The following is a 15,915-nucleotide window of genomic DNA, read 5'->3' on the forward strand; positions in this document are numbered from 1 at the left end:
GATCATTTCTCACTACTCAAACAACTTTAAACAATCAGCTATTTGCCAAACACTTTTATACAATCAGCTAATAAAATAAGTTAGTCAAATCAATTATTACAATCGGCCAGTCAAAATCAACTAACACAATCAGTTTCAGCTTTCAACTTTTCACTACTAAACACGACTAATATCTATAAAGTAATTAGTACAAACATATTGATTGTAAGAGCTAGTAACTAATTAACGAACCCCCCCCCCCCTTTTTTTAAAAAAAATTACAGAAACGAAACCTTAATATTACCATCGAAAAATTCCCATTATTACTATCAAAATCTTAATATGATGTTGTGGGATTAATTGGGGACGTTGGTGGCTGCTACTACGCAAAAAGTGAAGATCAAGTGGCAGGTGGAACAAGCTGAGGTGGTTGCTGCTAGATTTGGTGTCTAGATTGCTCGTCAGCTAGGCTTCACAAAGATTTAACTTGAGTGTGATGCTCTTACGGTTGTGTAGACCATAAACAATTAGACATTGAGCTGTACTCCTTTCATATTGTTCTATGAGGATATCGAGAGATTGAAAGTCGAGTTTCAGTTCAGTTCAACTCTAATCACTTTACTTCAGTTCCTAATTTCTTTCTTTCATAAACAATTCATTTTAGCTCTATTTAGTTCAGTAAATCGCAACAGACCCTTAATGAAACATAATGTTAGTGAGTCGCGTTTTGAATGGACCAAAAATTTCCCTCAAAATTTCACAACTATGGCAGAATTTGATGTGATTTAATAATATTTATCCACAAACGTATCTTTATAAAAAAAAAAAAGAAAAAACTATACCTAGAAAATAAAGTATTCCGTACAACATATAACATGTCCAATTAAAGCAAAGGAATTCATCCATTTCTCCAAAAACAAAATAAAAAAAATAAATAAATATTTTTTGAGATTTCAACATTTCTTCAATTTCAAGCAGACCAAATGAGAGAATTTAATCAACTCATTTAAATTGAATAATCGTAGTTGGTTTGAATATGTTTAGACCTTTGAATTGAATTTTTCTTCGATCTCCATCACATTTCGCTGAATTCTTTGTATTACTTTTGTTAAATAGTCAAATTTGTTCACAGGTAAGATTTTTCTTCAATTAAACTATGATTCAATCACATTATATTGTATTCTTTCAATTTAAGATTCATTTTTTGGTTTTTGTAATTTGAATAAGGTTTTTCTACTGATTGTTGTTGCCCTAGATCTACGATCTTGAATTTCGGCTTCAATTTCCCAGAATATATTTGCAGTCGATTTCAGGTTTGAATTTTTTCTGTCTTATTTCTTTAATTTTTTTGATTGAAATTGGAATGATTGAATTTATATTTGAGCAAGTATATTGAGCTAAATTATGTTGATGATATGTATACATTTCATTTGAGCTAGATTATTACTGTTAATTTTGTTGATTGATTTGTAATTGCTTGGATTTGGTTGATTTTATTGTAATGTGGTAATTTAGTACACTATATTAGGGACGAGGTTTTATGAATTTGATTCGTATTAATGGAGGGATGGTCTTAAATTGAGCTTCAGATAGCTGTATAAGATATATGATGATTTGGTATAGTAATGTGGACTAATGTCCAATCCAAGATCCATTTACTTATCTTTGTTCTGTAATCGGAGCACAAGACGAGTTAAATTCCCATTCTTTCCTACTCCAGTGGGTTTGTACTGCTAGTATTAGCCGTATTTGCGTTCAATTTAAGGCTTCCCATTTAGTTTCAATTAAGATATAGAAAAGCTAGATTGCACTTTGTCTATGGAGGTGGATTGACTTGGTTATTACCTTTATGTAGCACCTTTGCAGATTACAACGTAAGTAGCACATTTGTAAATTGAACCTTTTCAGTCGGTATTGAGTTAAGAATTTGCTGTTCAAGTCGGGTCAGATTTGTGTTGACTTTGGGATCAAGTTGAATTTTAAATTATTATTAAGTTGGATTAATAGTTTTGGGGTTAAGGGTCAGATTTCTTTGTTGGATTTGGGCACAAATAACACTTCTAATGAAGCTATATGCCTATATCTTGCAACATATGCTTCCATAAGCACCTCGATGACCCAACCAAATTATTCTCAGCTGTTGTGTTGGATCTTTAGGAGTTGGGTTCCTGTCCGTTATTGATGCAAGGAGATCTTTCATTTAAAATTTTATCAAACAATTGACACAATTTTATTTTCTTAACAAAAATTTGGATTGTTAACTGTCCCCGGTAAGCGGGATCTTTTCGTTAGATTATAGTGTTGTGCCTCATTGTTGTTTGCTCATGTGAATCATATTGCATGTTTTAATTTGTTGATAAGTTTTCTGATTTTTATTGATGTTTACTGTACCATGCTGAAGCATATATTGGTAACATTGCACAAATGTAATATTGAGTGAATTTAGATGAAAGCTTTAACTAGTATATGCTTTATAGCGTTTCTAGCCATTTTGTTGTTTTGGCAGAAAAATGAATGTCAGCACAGAGGAAGGCATGAGGCCAGATGGGAGTGAAAGCTCGTCAGCTTCACATGCTGATGTAAATGGTACTCACAGGGAGTCAAAACTGGAATTGTTTGGTTTTGATTCTCTTGTGAATATTTTAGGCCTTAGAAGGTACAAAGTGTCTTCCTTTAGTTTATTTTTCCCTCTTTTCGCTGGATCTTCATTTTATTTCATTAATTTTTTCAGTTTATTAGTTGTATGAGGCTATTGTATAGGAGCTGCAAAATGGACTTGCTTTTCCATTCCTAATTTTAATATGTGGTTTAACTTTTAACAGCCCATTGTCTGGCTATCAAAGACTATCCTTTACTTCAGGCTTCAATATGATGAAATAAAGATTGGAAGTACAGCTGTTCCCATGTTTAAATTACAAGCTGTATCATTTTGATTTGGTTTGGCCTAGCTTAGCAATGGGAATATGCAGTTTAGTTTAACTGGTGCGTTTTATTATAGTTTGTTGTTCTTGTTTTCTTACGATAAAAAAACCATCCCAACCGCATATGGCAAACAAAGTTCAATTACTAAAACGACTTTGTTATCGGTCACTCTGAGGTACTTACTTAATAGTGCCATCTTGGACAATTTTGTGGCCCAAAGCGAAAACTAAAAAATGGACCCTAAACAGTAGAGTCGTATTTCATAGGTGATACATCAACAAAGTATATCATACATTTTATGTTGCATGAATTTTATGTAATTTTGTCTATTTATTTTTTTTATATATCAAAATTTTAAAAAAGAATAAAATAGATGTGGGGCCATTCAAAGCTGTTGCTCAAGGTGCTCAAGCAATCATGCCTATAGCTGGCGCTGTTACTTAACTAGATTTTCTTGATTTCCTCTGACAAAAGATAGGCCTAATTTCTCTTGGTAGCTTATTGTAATGGAACCTTGATTTGTGCCCTGGTGATTTATTTTTACAGTATGACTGGAGAGCAGAGTCATGCCCCGTCTAGTCCTAGAGAAGGGGAGGATGTGTCTATTATGCTTGAGCGTCCAAAGGTATTTTGGTATTTTATCTAGCATTTTTTTTCTGTCACTTCTAGTTTGTCTGCACTTTTTATGCCTTTTCATATCTTTCAGTTTGTAGTTATTAACTTTGTCCTGGAGAGGAAGGGATAAATAAGAATAAAAGGACATTATGAACAATGTGGGAATAATAAGAGAAGATGAAGAGGGAATTGTAGGCAGCCCATGATTTTCTTTTTCTTTGTGACGTTATCTATACAGCAAGCCTCTTGTAATGAGGGAATAATTAGACAAGATGAAAAGAGAGGTCGTAGGCAGCCCATTATTTCTTTTCCTTTGTGATGCTATCTATACATGAAGCCTCTACACCTTTTGTTTTGCCAAGTATTCCTTTGTTGTTTATTTTTAAAGAAATCATTTGAAGTATTGCCAAGAAACAGTGGTCAACTTTGAAGACATCTATTATGATAACATAGCTTTATAATGGGATCAGAACTACTCAGATATAAGAAATTAGGATTGCTCCTCTTATAGAGTAATAGACATATATCTATAATTTTTATAGGGTGCACCGGGAAATCAGAAATTGTCAAATACTCCTCAATTTGCGACTCCTCAACTGCCCAATCTTCCTAATATGCTTGCTGTCACATATAGTTTTCCTGTCTGTCCTCTATCCTTTGGTGTTCTTCCATTGTCCAGAATAAACTAGTGGATGCATCTTTCATATTGATCCAGTTTGCTTGCCCTGTACTTGACAAGGTACAATTTAGTTGGGAATGTAGGATCAAACATTTGTTTGGGTTGCTCTCACCCTTTTCATGAGGTGGCATTTTGGAGTCCCACTATTTTGAACTCTAAATAGCACTTTATATTCAAGCTGCCTTCATACTTTGGTGGGCTTTCTAAGTCATTTAGAGATATGGTACGGAATGTATCTTTACAAAAGTGGACCTATATGTTCGTTGCACTTAAGAAGCTACTCTTTTGATTGTGGGCTCAGACCATTCTTGTGGGTAGTTACTAAAAACAAGAATATTTTGTTTTTGTGTATGTTAAATTTTGGTCTGAAAATAGTTGCCTTTGTTTTGATTATTATTATCCCTCTGTGTGAGTTATTGCTTATAGCAAAAATCATGATTACATTTTGCAACATGTTGATGTGTAATATATATTCAGGATGCTGATGTCAAATTGGGAACCTTGATGGGAGTATTTTTGCCATGCTTGCAAAATATATTGGGAATCATATACTACATCCGGTTTACTTGGTAATTTGCTTCTTTTATACTTTGATTTTGATGAAAACTCTATAGCTACACGGGCAGGGCTTGGGTATCAAGTCTTTTCTTTTAAAAGTCTGATTAATTTAATTATTAGATTCTTATTTTTAAGCTATTTAAGTTTCTTTACTTATCTTTCTCCCCCTTGGTTGCTTTTAATTATTTGAGCCATTTTTCCTTTTGCTTTATTTGTGCATTTACAGGATTGTTGGTATGGCAGGCATAGGCCAGTCCTTATTTCTCGTGTCGTTCTGCTGTATGTGTACATTCTTGACAGCGGTGTCATTAAGTGCAATTGCAACAAATGGTGCAATGAAGGTAAACTTAGCAGTGACTGCTCTAACTTGTTTGTGTTATTTGATAACAAACGATGATTGTATGCGTAGGTATCTTTTTGCATATGCAAATTTAGTTGTTGGGCTGAACTACCATTAAGCCAAATAATTACTTACCTGGCTGCATGTTGATGAGAAGCAGTGCTATATTGATCCAATTATTACCCGTAGACCTTATAAGACTGATCAACCTACGACCTTATAAGACTGATCAATCTACGACCTGTGCTTTAACCTTTTATGGGTTGAATTGAAAGACTGTACCTAATCATTGATGTAGTATAAATCAGTTATGACCTGGTTGGAGATTGAATGGTGACCCAGCTGAAACCAATTTGAATGTTTGATCCACCAGTTTCCTGGGTCTGAATTTGTTGTGAGCAATAGTTTATTTTATACATTATATTATATACAATATGCAATCTGTATTTTTCCCTTTTGTCCGAAATCAATTTGGTAATAAGATCTCTTGATGTTTATTAGCTTTCATGCAATTATGGAGGCATGTACTTGTATTTGTGAATAATTGCATGTATTTTAGGGAATCGTTTTCTTAGTGTGAAATCAATACATATATTTGTCTAGTATGAAATAAAATAAATTTGTATTTGTGCATTACAGGGTGGGGGGCCATATTATCTCATTGGTCGTGCTCTTGGTCCAGAAGTTGGTGTCAGCATTGGACTTTGTTTTTTTCTAGGAACTGCAGTCGCTGCATCTCTGTGAGTGCTTAGACTGCTTACCTTGGATCTTTATTTGTTATTGTTTTTTTTTTGTTTTTTTTTTTTGTTTTTTTGTTTTTTTCCCTGGGTGTAGTGGGGGGTTGTGAACTTGTGACAGTGATACCTAATATGACTTGCAAGCATTGTTTATTGTGACTTATTTTATATGTTTCTCTGTTTTGTCCCCAGTTACGTATTGGGAGCTGTTGAAACATTCCTTAGTGCTGTGCCAAGTGCTGGTATTTTTACAGGTACTAATTAGGAGATGATATATTACTGTGGAAATATTACGAGATGATATATTGCATGCCTGTGCTTGATATGTTTGTCTTTATGTGGGTTATTCTGGATTTCAAGAAGGCCTGATGTTGGAATCATGGGGAGGTAGACTTTGAGACAGGATCAAAGCTTGTGTGCTCCTGGGGATTTCGTGGTGGGAGGTTTTGGGGCTTTAGGTAGCCTAGACCTGACTTTCAGTAGTTTGCATCCATAAATACCTTTATTAGCTGGTCATTATAATGCTTTGTTTGTGGTCAGGGAAAATTGCCTCAAATAGCACAAATTTTGGTTTGTCTGCAACCTTCGAGGCTTTGACACAAACTTGACTTGATAACGATGTTACACATAATATAATTTAACCCCTAATATATCTATTTTATAGCAACAGGCTGGAGATTTTACTATAGATGCATGCATGATATAAATCTTTGATAATATCTAACATGAAAGCATTTAAGCATAACATGTTAAGAAAAACCATCTCACCTTCCCTCAATCTCCCCAATCTTAGATGGAGAAAATCAAGGGGTGTGCAATAGAAACGAACTGGCATCAATATCGCAATTTACATCTTTGTGCCAGCATTCATGTTCAATCTTTAGACAAAGTATTACCTATCGTGTCTACTGTTCGAGTGCCCTTGCCATTTTTGTTTCTGCAATATCTTTTTCCCTGAATTAGATATTTCTTCTGTGGTTTTTTTGTGCAGAGACCATTACAAAGGTGAATGGAACAACAGTCAGCCCCATACATCAACCAAGTGTTCATGATCTACAAATTTATGGGATTGTTGTGACCATCATCCTCTGTTTTATAGTATTTGGTGGTGTGAAGATGATCAACCGAGTTGCACCTGCTTTCCTCATTCCAGTTTTGCTCTCAATTTTCTGCATATTTGTTGGAATATTTGCATCTGGAAAAGACAAGCCTGTTGGTGCGTGTCCTTTTACATTCTTCTCGTGTTTGCAAATTAAATATTCTCGCTCTGTTAGGTTGAATCAAAATAATTAAACTATATAAGTAGTGTGACACCAATTCTGCAATTAGATCTAGCAATACTCTTTTATTAGATTTCCAAGATGTTTTTTTTTTTTTTTTTTTTTTTTTTTTTTATGGTTGTATTGAGTCGATTTACGTACCTGCTTGTGTGTGATTTGTAACCTTGCAAACTGCAATGCAATGCATTAAAGCTTGCTTCAGTGATTGTGTAAACTTTTGCATGTGGAATTAATATATTACATATGCATGTTTGTTGTCTAAAAGATGCAGTCTGTGTGAATTGTCTGTATGTTTGCACTTATATGCAGTGCGGGTGCATGGACATGTGGATGTCTTTGCAACATTGAAGAATTACTTAGCTTACGGAGCTTCCTTTTGTTTTTCTTTGCTTGGCGAATTGGGCCCTTAAATTGCTTTACACAGAGGGAATAACTGGCATGAGTTTAACAACATTCAAAGACAACTGGAGTTCTGCTTACCAAATGACTAATGAAGCTGGCATACCTGATCCTCTAGGATCGGCCTACTGGAATTTCAAGTATGTTTTATGATTCTTTTTTCTTGTTTCTTTTGCATTCTTGTTTGTATTCACATGGTAAATACTTTAACCTAACATTGTATGATGTATTTAAATTTTGGTTGATATGGTTCCCATGTGATTACAAATTTACAAGGGAGCCTTTGGACTGTGTTTTAACTTACAAAGGTGATTATTGTTGCTTACTGACGCCCCATGTGCAACTTTCCATGTAATGAGCATGTTTTGTATATGGTCATTACAGGAAAACTTGTGGTTCAAATTCTTAAAAATCAAAGCAAATCATGCAGAATCGCAATTGTTTTAGTTTCCCAGACTGGAATTTTATAGCTTAGTAAAAGTATTTTCAACAGTCATTCAACTTGATTTGAGTGGTTAAAGGTAATAAGCTTTAAGCAGAATCTATAGTGCTTGTTGCTGTGTTGTTAAGTGTGTGAGTTTTGCACAGAGCTAGCTTATTACTTCTTAGCTCATCAGGTTTTGTTGTTCCGTTGCCTAAAATTTAATTCAATGGAAAATTGTGTATGCATAACTGTAAAAGAAGAGAAGCCGTACAATTCTTATGATGGTTAGCTACTGCTTTTTGATGGATGGATGTACTGTAGTGTTTTTATTAAGGCTTTATTGTTAATCAAATAAAAATCATTATAGAAAAAAAATCAAAAGTTAAAGTTATCATTGGTATAGTAGAAAATTTCTGGTAACGAGAATTTCTATGTTGGAAATAGTCAGCCAACTTTGACCAATCTTACAATCATATATACCCACCACCCCCTCTCCTGTAACTATTTTAAAGGATATGGAATCTTAAAATTTTAGTTGCATTAGTTTTATTGATACTAATCTTACAATCATGTATACTTATATACTTGTAGAGTTTCTGTAAGATATGTAATTCTACTATTTATGGAAGTATTTGGTTATATAATTCCCGTAAAGGCAACAAATATTTACAAGTAGTACTCCCTTTGTTCTTAAAAGTTGTTTCCATCTTTTATTTTGGGTGTTTCAAGAAGATGTTTCCTTTTGGATTCTTTGCCATGTTTGACTGATTTTTCTCCCTGATTTACAGTCATGAAAATGGTTTGATCCCCAATGTATCCTCATTATTGGACCCACCATCTTGCTTTACTAGCCACCCTAAGATTTTGACCCATCTACCCTCAATTTTCTTCTCTTTTCATCACTTGCACATTCTAGGAGAGAGGATGTAAGATTCCCGTCATATAGCCTTTACATAGGTTTCCCGTATTCTATATGAGAATATCTTTTTGGGAACACAGGGAGTGCTTAGTACTACCTTTTCCATTATTTAATAGCTACAGTTTGACCTTCACAATTTTCCAGTGCACTAATTTGATCGTTGAGTAGACAAGTAGTGCATAATACAAGGTGTAGTGACTGGGACTGACGTAGTATTTGTTTAAAAAGTTAGTATCAGGGTCAAGAAGTTAGGGGATTATTGGAAGGCCTATTTTAGGTTAGATTTACTAATGGTTCAATCCTATATACAAAAGAAGGGCTAAGGTTCATAAATTCATGCCTTCAGGTTATCATGATACAATTTATTTAAAATACCAAGAAGAGTCAACTAATGATCAAAAGCAATACTTGATTCCAGCTATGCAAATGCCTTGACAACTTGAATTAAAACTTATACAAGGGGAATCTATTTTCTCATAGTGCACCACCAAATTGCCAATGGAACTGTCTCTCACGCTTTGGTTTCTAGAGTTTTTCCACCCCTTCTGGATACAAGAGAATCTTTCATATAACTATACTGAACCTAGTTCATCCCATATACATGCCATATGTTTAGCACTCTTGCTCTTTAAGGCACAAAAAATATTTAACAAATTCTGCCTCTTTAAAAATTGGTACTTTGCTGCTTTGCATGTTATGTCATCATTACCTGCTACCCTTTTCTCCTTTACCCATTCTAGCTTAGAAAATATTGTTAATTTGTGAAGTGCTGTTTAATTTGTTATTCAATATACACTCTGACTATGCAGTGCATTGGTTGGCCTTTTCTTTCCTGCTGTAACCGGTATCATGGCTGGTTCAAATCGCTCTGCCTCACTGAAAGATACTCAGCATTCAATCCCTGTTGGAACATTGGCTTCACAACTCACAACCACTGGTCTCTATCTAATCTCAGTTTTGGTATTTGGTGCTTTTGCGACTAGGGAAAAGCTTCTGACAGACAGGTGTGTGATTCTGAACTTTGTCTGGCTTTTGCACTTTTTCATTGTTATCTGAACCAGCCATAGTCACAGGGTTGAATTAGGAAATTTTGGAGGTTCTTTGTGTTAAATAAAACTCTGCTTCTTTTTGTGAACATGCACTTACCTACTTTATTTATCTTATTGTTTTCGTGTATTGTTTTTTCACCTAGGAAGTAAGAAGCCACAGAGGAGTCTTGCTTTGAAATGATAATGGATTTATCCTTATAGATTTTATTGCTTGATTGTGAAATTAGGTATATAGTTAATTGATGAAAAGCACCTCTGACCAGTAGTATTAGGATTTAGGACAGAAATTCAAAGTTAAGGAATGACTAAAATAATTTATCCTGTATGCAGACAACTATAATTTAGATATTGCGAGGAGATTGATGTCAACTTTACATGACTTCTTGTGGAGGGATTAAGATGCATAAGAATTCTAGTTTCCTTTTGTCTAAGAGCTAGAAACATTCACAGAAGAATCATAGTTTATTTTATTTTATATATTTCCACTGGTACATATGTATGTTTATAATCCCAGTAAGGATTCTTGAACCTTACTCTGTAATAGGATTTTGACATCTTTTATTGCTTTGTTGCTTATCTGTTTACTCTATTATAGGGTGTTGACATCTTTCACTGCTTTGTTGCATATCTGCTTATATTACGCAGGTTACTTACAGCAACAGTGGCTTGGCCTTTTCCAGTAATAATATATGTGGGAATTATTTTGTCAACTTTGGGGGCTGCTCTTCAGAGTTTGACTGGTGCTCCACGCTTGTTGGCTGCAATTGCAAATGATGATATTTTACCTGTTCTTAATTACTTCAAAGTAGTTGATGGGGGTGAGCCTTATATTGCTACCCTCTTTACTGCCTTCATTTGTCTTGGGTGTGTCGTGATTGGGAATCTGGATCTTATTTCTCCCACAATCACTATGTTTTACCTGCTGTGCTATGCGGGTGTGAACTTATCCTGCTTCCTTCTGGACCTTCTTGATGCTCCCAGCTGGCGTCCGCGGTGGAAATTTCATCATTGGAGCCTCTCACTTTTTGGAGCAACTATTTGCATAGGTATGGTTATTTTAATCATTATTATTAAATTTACTCATGATCTGTCATCTTTTGGTAATTGTTACTCTGAAAAGGTTGATGATTAGGAACCTGTACATCTCTAATTTAGAAGGCATCTAGGCTGCATGAAAACATGCTTTGCGGTGCTGTAGTTGCCACCGTAGATTATACTACATCTTATGGATGTGCGAGAAATATATATTTGGTAAAAGATTAGGGACGAAAGCAAACAAATAAAGTTCCAACTCATTAGAACTTTAGAAGAGGTTTGGAGCATTATAAGAGGAAGGAAAGGGACTAGAAGTGGAAGTGAGAGGTGCTAACTAAACTGAATGATTTTACCCAGAATATTTTATGCTGAGAGAAGTGCCGGTATCTATGCAATCCTGTACTGGCTTCTCTAACTAACTAATGGTGCGCATTTGCGCCAAGCAAGACTCTTGTTGTTAGATTGCATAGACACCGACATGGTTTTCACAATGTTTCATTCCCCTGTCTTCTCAGTTAACTGATTCATTTAAGGCTTCTTGTTGTTCCAAACTAATGAATTTGTGTGGTAATCTGGGTTGATTTCATTTTGGAAAAATTTGATTCACTTCAGGGTTTGTATTGCAGTGATCATGTTCTTGATCTCGTGGTCATTCACGATTGTATCTCTAGCCCTTGCATGCCTTATATACAAATATGTGTGCATCAAAGGAAAAGCAGGAGATTGGGGTGATGGTTTCAAGAGTGCTTATTTTCAACTTGCCCTTCGAAGTCTTCGTTCTCTTGGAGGTATTGATTTAAGGATTCTACTTTTTGTTGCTAATGCTATCATTTTCTTGTCAAAGATCTATGTTTGTGGATTGGTAAAATTTGTACAAAATTTGGACATTGATCATAGGCTAAGCATATATGGTGCTGTAGAATGTTTTTAGTACCAGTTAGCTGTTTGACACTTAATTTACAATCACCCAACACTTGTTTTTAGATCATATCATCATAGGCAGCATTGATGCTTTTGGTGTTGTTCAAACCTGCTGACAGTCAGAATTGTCCACTTGGTATGGCGCTTGACTTTGTAGGATGATGGTTACAGTTGAGGGTCATAATCTCAATATGATTGTTCACAAATCTATGAATTACTCATTTATATCTAAACCAATTTAGATCAATGTAAGATCGTGCAATTTGTTTTGTTAAGAAGTGGACTTTATTTATACCTTTTTAATTTCATATAAGTAATCTATATATGTACCTTCCCCCCCCCCCCCCACCACAAAAAAAAAAAAAAAAATCTATTTGTACCATGTGCCTAACTTTATTGCAATTTCAGCAAATCAGGTGCATGCAAAGAACTGGTATCCTATTCCATTGATCTTCTGCCGGCCTTGGGGCAAGCTACCAGAGAATGTACCATGTCACCCCAAACTTGCAGATTTTGCAAATTGTGTGAAAAAGAAAGGTCGTGGAATGTCAATCTTTGTCTCTATCCTTGATGGGGACTATCTTGAATGTGCTGAAGATGCTAAAATTGCCTGCCAGCAGTTGAGTACGTACATTGAATACAAGCAGTGTGAGGGTGTTGCAGAAGTAGTGGTCGCTCCTGATATGTCTGCTGGCTTCCGTGGCATAGTCCAAACCATGGGCCTTGGAAATCTCAAACCTAACATTGTGGTAATGCGGTACCCTGAAATTTGGCGTCGTGAAAACCTAATTGAAATTCCATCCACCTTTGTTGGAATAATCAACGACTGCATTGTAGCAAACAAGGCAGTTGTCATTGTCAAGGGTCTTGAGGAATGGCCCAATGTATTTCAACGACAGTTTGGCACAATCGATCTATATTGGATTGTAAGGGATGGTGGTCTCATGCTTCTTCTCTCCCAGCTTCTCTTGACTAAGGAGAGCTTTGAGAATTGCAAGATTCAAGTCTTTTGCATAGCAGAGGAGGAAACTGATGCCGAAGGCCTCAAAGGAGATGTGAAGAAGTTTCTTTATGATCTCCGTATGCAGGCAGAAGTAATTGTTATTACAATAAAAACATGGGATGTACAGGTAGATGGTGGATCCGTTCAGGATGAGTCAATCGAAGCATTTACAGCTGCACAACGTCGAGTTGCTGATTACATGTCAAAGATGAAAGAAACAGCTGAGAGGGACGGCACTCCTTTGATGGCTGATGGCAAACCTGTAGTTGTGAATGAGCAACAGGTGGAGAAGTTTCTTTACACTACCTTGAAGTTGAATTCAACGATGCTAAGATACTCAAGAATGGCCGCTGTGGTACTTGTTAGCTTACCGCCACCTCCTGTCCATCACCCATCTATATTTTACATGGAATACTTGGATCTTTTGGTGGAAAACATTCCGAGGCTTTTAATTGTAAGAGGATACAGGAAAGATGTAGTCACATTGTTTACGTAACTTCTAAGACCCCCAATTTTTGCTAGGGGGTTAAACATGGTGTACTTCAGGACCAGAACACTTGAAACTACCTATTTGTTCATATCTTCTGTTTTGACAATTCATTGTATCTTTACAATTTTGTCAATCATTCTTTTTGTAGATGTATATTTAGGCAGCCCATTCTTTTCTTTTCACCCTACTCATATATGTCTTTGTTTTCGCGCTGTTGGTCATTTTATGGCTCTTCACTTGAAATTCAAATACATTAAAACAAGGTTGTGTTAGGTAAGGAAAAGGAGCAGCAACAATAACCACAGGAAAACTTTGATGACTGCCATTGGAGCCCTTGGATGGAATGAGCTGTGTTCGGTGAGCATGGGAAGGTGGCAATTGCTGGTAGTTGATTCAATGAAGAATCATCACCATGTCGAAAACGTAGTAGAAAATTACAGCAGGTAAGAATACCCTCTTAAGTATCCTACTTTCAAAGCTGTGTTGACAAGAACAACAGAACGACACTTGTGGAATTGTTGCACCTGCTTATTTCTAAAATTACTTGTATTTTTTTTTTTTTTTTTGAAGAAACTAAAATCACTTGTATTTAAATCAATGTTAACATTATTAAATTTTATGATTTTGTGGTGGAAGTATTTTGACAAAGTTTAAGAGTTTGAAATGATAAAATCCCTGAAACATAGCACGGATTCTTGTTCATTAAAAAAAAAGGTTGTACCAAAAAAAAACTGTACTAAGTACAAAACAAAGATGTTATGGTCAAGAGCCCAAAAACAAACACAACAAAATTGTAAATACTTCATAACATTAACAGAATTACAAATTTAAAAAAACTCCACATTTTTATAGGGAGCAAATGTATCAAGAACCTAACTTGCATAATATAATATGCATTTTTTTTTTTGCTTCTAATTAGTTTTTTTTTGTTTATCCATTTTCATAAATCCTTGCTCAATTTTCTTTTAAAAGGATTACTTAGATCATGCATATATTATGCACATCTCAACTATGCCAAATGATTTACCAAACCAAACTCCTAAGGAATCCTATGCCTTAAACTTTTGCACTGAATCAGTGTTTTCTGCTCACCACCTTGACAAAAGAACAAAGTAACAGGGCAAGTATACAAGCAATTATCAACCAAACTCACTGTCACCGAACCGGGCTCCACCCGCTTTAACGGGTCTGGTATCGGCCCGAATAAGTAGTTCCCACCGAGCAAAAGACGTTGAAACGACACCGTTGCAACCCTGAGGGCATACACTGGGGGTATCATCCCAGTAAACATGTTATGCTCCAATGACAATGCTGATAAATTTGGTAACTCAGCTAAAAATTTTGGCAACAACCCACTAATCTTATTGTAGCTAAGATCAACAGCCAACACATTCCCTCTTTTTTTCCCTTTACCATTTGGCGAATTGACGGCTGAGAACTGATTATGAGACAGATTAAGTTGCTGAAGTGATGGGAGATCAAAAACTTCCCCTGTAATTGCACCACTTAGCTCATTGTAGCTAAGATCTAAGACTTCGAGTTCTTGCATGTGGAAGAAATTTCTAGGCATTTCTCCTCTTAAACTGTTGTTCCTCATTGAAAAGGAAATGAGGGAAATAGGAAGAGAAAGTGGATTAGTAGTACCAAAAGAAGAAATGTTGTTATCACTTGCATCAAAGTTGTACAAATTTTTCAAAGAGCCTAAAAATGGGAATTCACCAGAAAGCTGATTATGCTGTACTGCTAAGTCTGTAAGGTGACTTAGTTTGTTTAAACTCGGCGGAATTAATCCGCTGAGTTGATTTTGATCTAGATAGATCTCTTCTAGGTAAGGTAATGAGCCAAGTGAGGTTGGAATGGAGTTAGAAAACGCGTTCTTAGAAAGACTAAGTCGTCGAAGATGAATCAGGTTGGAAAGGGATTCAGGCAGTGAGCCTGACAGGAAGTTGCCTGAGAGGTCTAGTGTGTTGAGATATGGAAGTAACCATGTAATGTTAGTGATTAAACCCGAGTAACCCGCCCCATCAAGGGCAACCTCGGTGACTCGACTTAGTCCTGCAAGACTGAAGTCACACCTGATACCACAGGTGAAATATGCACTGAATACATGATCACAGGGATCAACAGAAAAATCCCAGGAACTAAGACATGATCCTGGTGTTATCGATTTCGAGTCGATTAATCTCTTCAGATCTTTCAATACCTCTATATCTCCTGGATGTGTTCTTGCATCAGTCACTACCAAAAACAGCAGACAGAAACATACACTAATCAGAAAATGATGCAGTAGCTTCATTTTTCTGTTAACTTCAGAAGGTATTTTTATTTTTTTGGTATCTCACTGTTGAAGTGATAATAAACAGCAGTACTAATTGTACTACTTGAAAGAGTGAGCAAAGTAAAGGAAGATCAAGTAGTTGAGCCGTACAAATTAATCTGACAAATGATTAATTAAGTTAAGAAATAAGATCTTGGTTAAAAATACTACCTCCGTTTCTTATTATATGCAACAAAGAAATATTTTACGTCTCACAAATAAAACCCTTTTGTTGAAGTGGGGATAGA

At 35.6% G+C, this 15,915-nt stretch overlaps 2 protein-coding genes across 3 annotated transcripts; one reads left to right on the forward strand and one right to left on the reverse strand.

Annotated features, from left to right (window-relative positions):
- Positions 1–630: 630 nt before the first annotated feature.
- Positions 631–13,532, forward strand: LOC110724725 (cation-chloride cotransporter 1-like). 2 transcript variants are annotated; one of them, XM_021904175.1, is made up of 14 exons: positions 631–1,111; positions 1,235–1,292; positions 2,466–2,635; positions 3,448–3,526; positions 4,673–4,764; positions 4,980–5,094; positions 5,733–5,833; positions 6,023–6,084; positions 6,822–7,046; positions 7,535–7,649; positions 9,662–9,856; positions 10,547–10,947; positions 11,563–11,724; positions 12,266–13,532. In XM_021904175.1, exons 3-14 carry the CDS (start codon positions 2,490–2,492, stop codon positions 13,354–13,356), a joined length of 2,784 nt encoding a protein of 927 aa, XP_021759867.1. In that variant the 5' UTR covers positions 631–1,111; positions 1,235–1,292; positions 2,466–2,489; the 3' UTR covers positions 13,357–13,532. The 2 variants fall into 2 exon arrangements, with proteins under 2 accessions (XP_021759867.1, XP_021759866.1); XM_021904174.1 differs by having other exon boundaries at positions 632–1,111; positions 2,486–2,635.
- Positions 13,533–14,197: 665 nt separating this feature from the next.
- Positions 14,198–15,667, reverse strand: LOC110724539 (receptor like protein 30-like). Its single transcript, XM_021903957.1, has one exon. It carries the CDS (start codon positions 15,644–15,646, stop codon positions 14,390–14,392), a length of 1,257 nt encoding a protein of 418 aa, XP_021759649.1. The 5' UTR covers positions 15,647–15,667; the 3' UTR covers positions 14,198–14,389.
- Positions 15,668–15,915: the final 248 nt, after the last annotated feature.

Source organism: Chenopodium quinoa, unplaced genomic scaffold, assembly GCF_001683475.1.
Source record: "Chenopodium quinoa cultivar QQ74 unplaced genomic scaffold, ASM168347v1, whole genome shotgun sequence".
Lineage (NCBI taxonomy): Eukaryota > Viridiplantae > Streptophyta > Magnoliopsida > Caryophyllales > Amaranthaceae > Chenopodium > Chenopodium quinoa.

Coding starts and splice junctions, on each gene's coding strand:
- LOC110724725 (XM_021904175.1), top strand. CDS start 2,490: ATGAATGTCAGCACAGAGGAAGGCATGAGGCCAGATGGGAGTGAAAGC. Junction 4,765..4,979: donor TACTACATCCGGTTTACTTG/GTAATTTGCTTC, acceptor GTGCATTTACAG/GATTGTTGGTATGGCAGGCA. Junction 7,650..9,661: donor TCGGCCTACTGGAATTTCAA/GTATGTTTTATG, acceptor CTGACTATGCAG/TGCATTGGTTGGCCTTTTCT.
- LOC110724539 (XM_021903957.1), bottom strand. CDS start 15,646: ATGAAGCTACTGCATCATTTTCTGATTAGTGTATGTTTCTGTCTGCTG.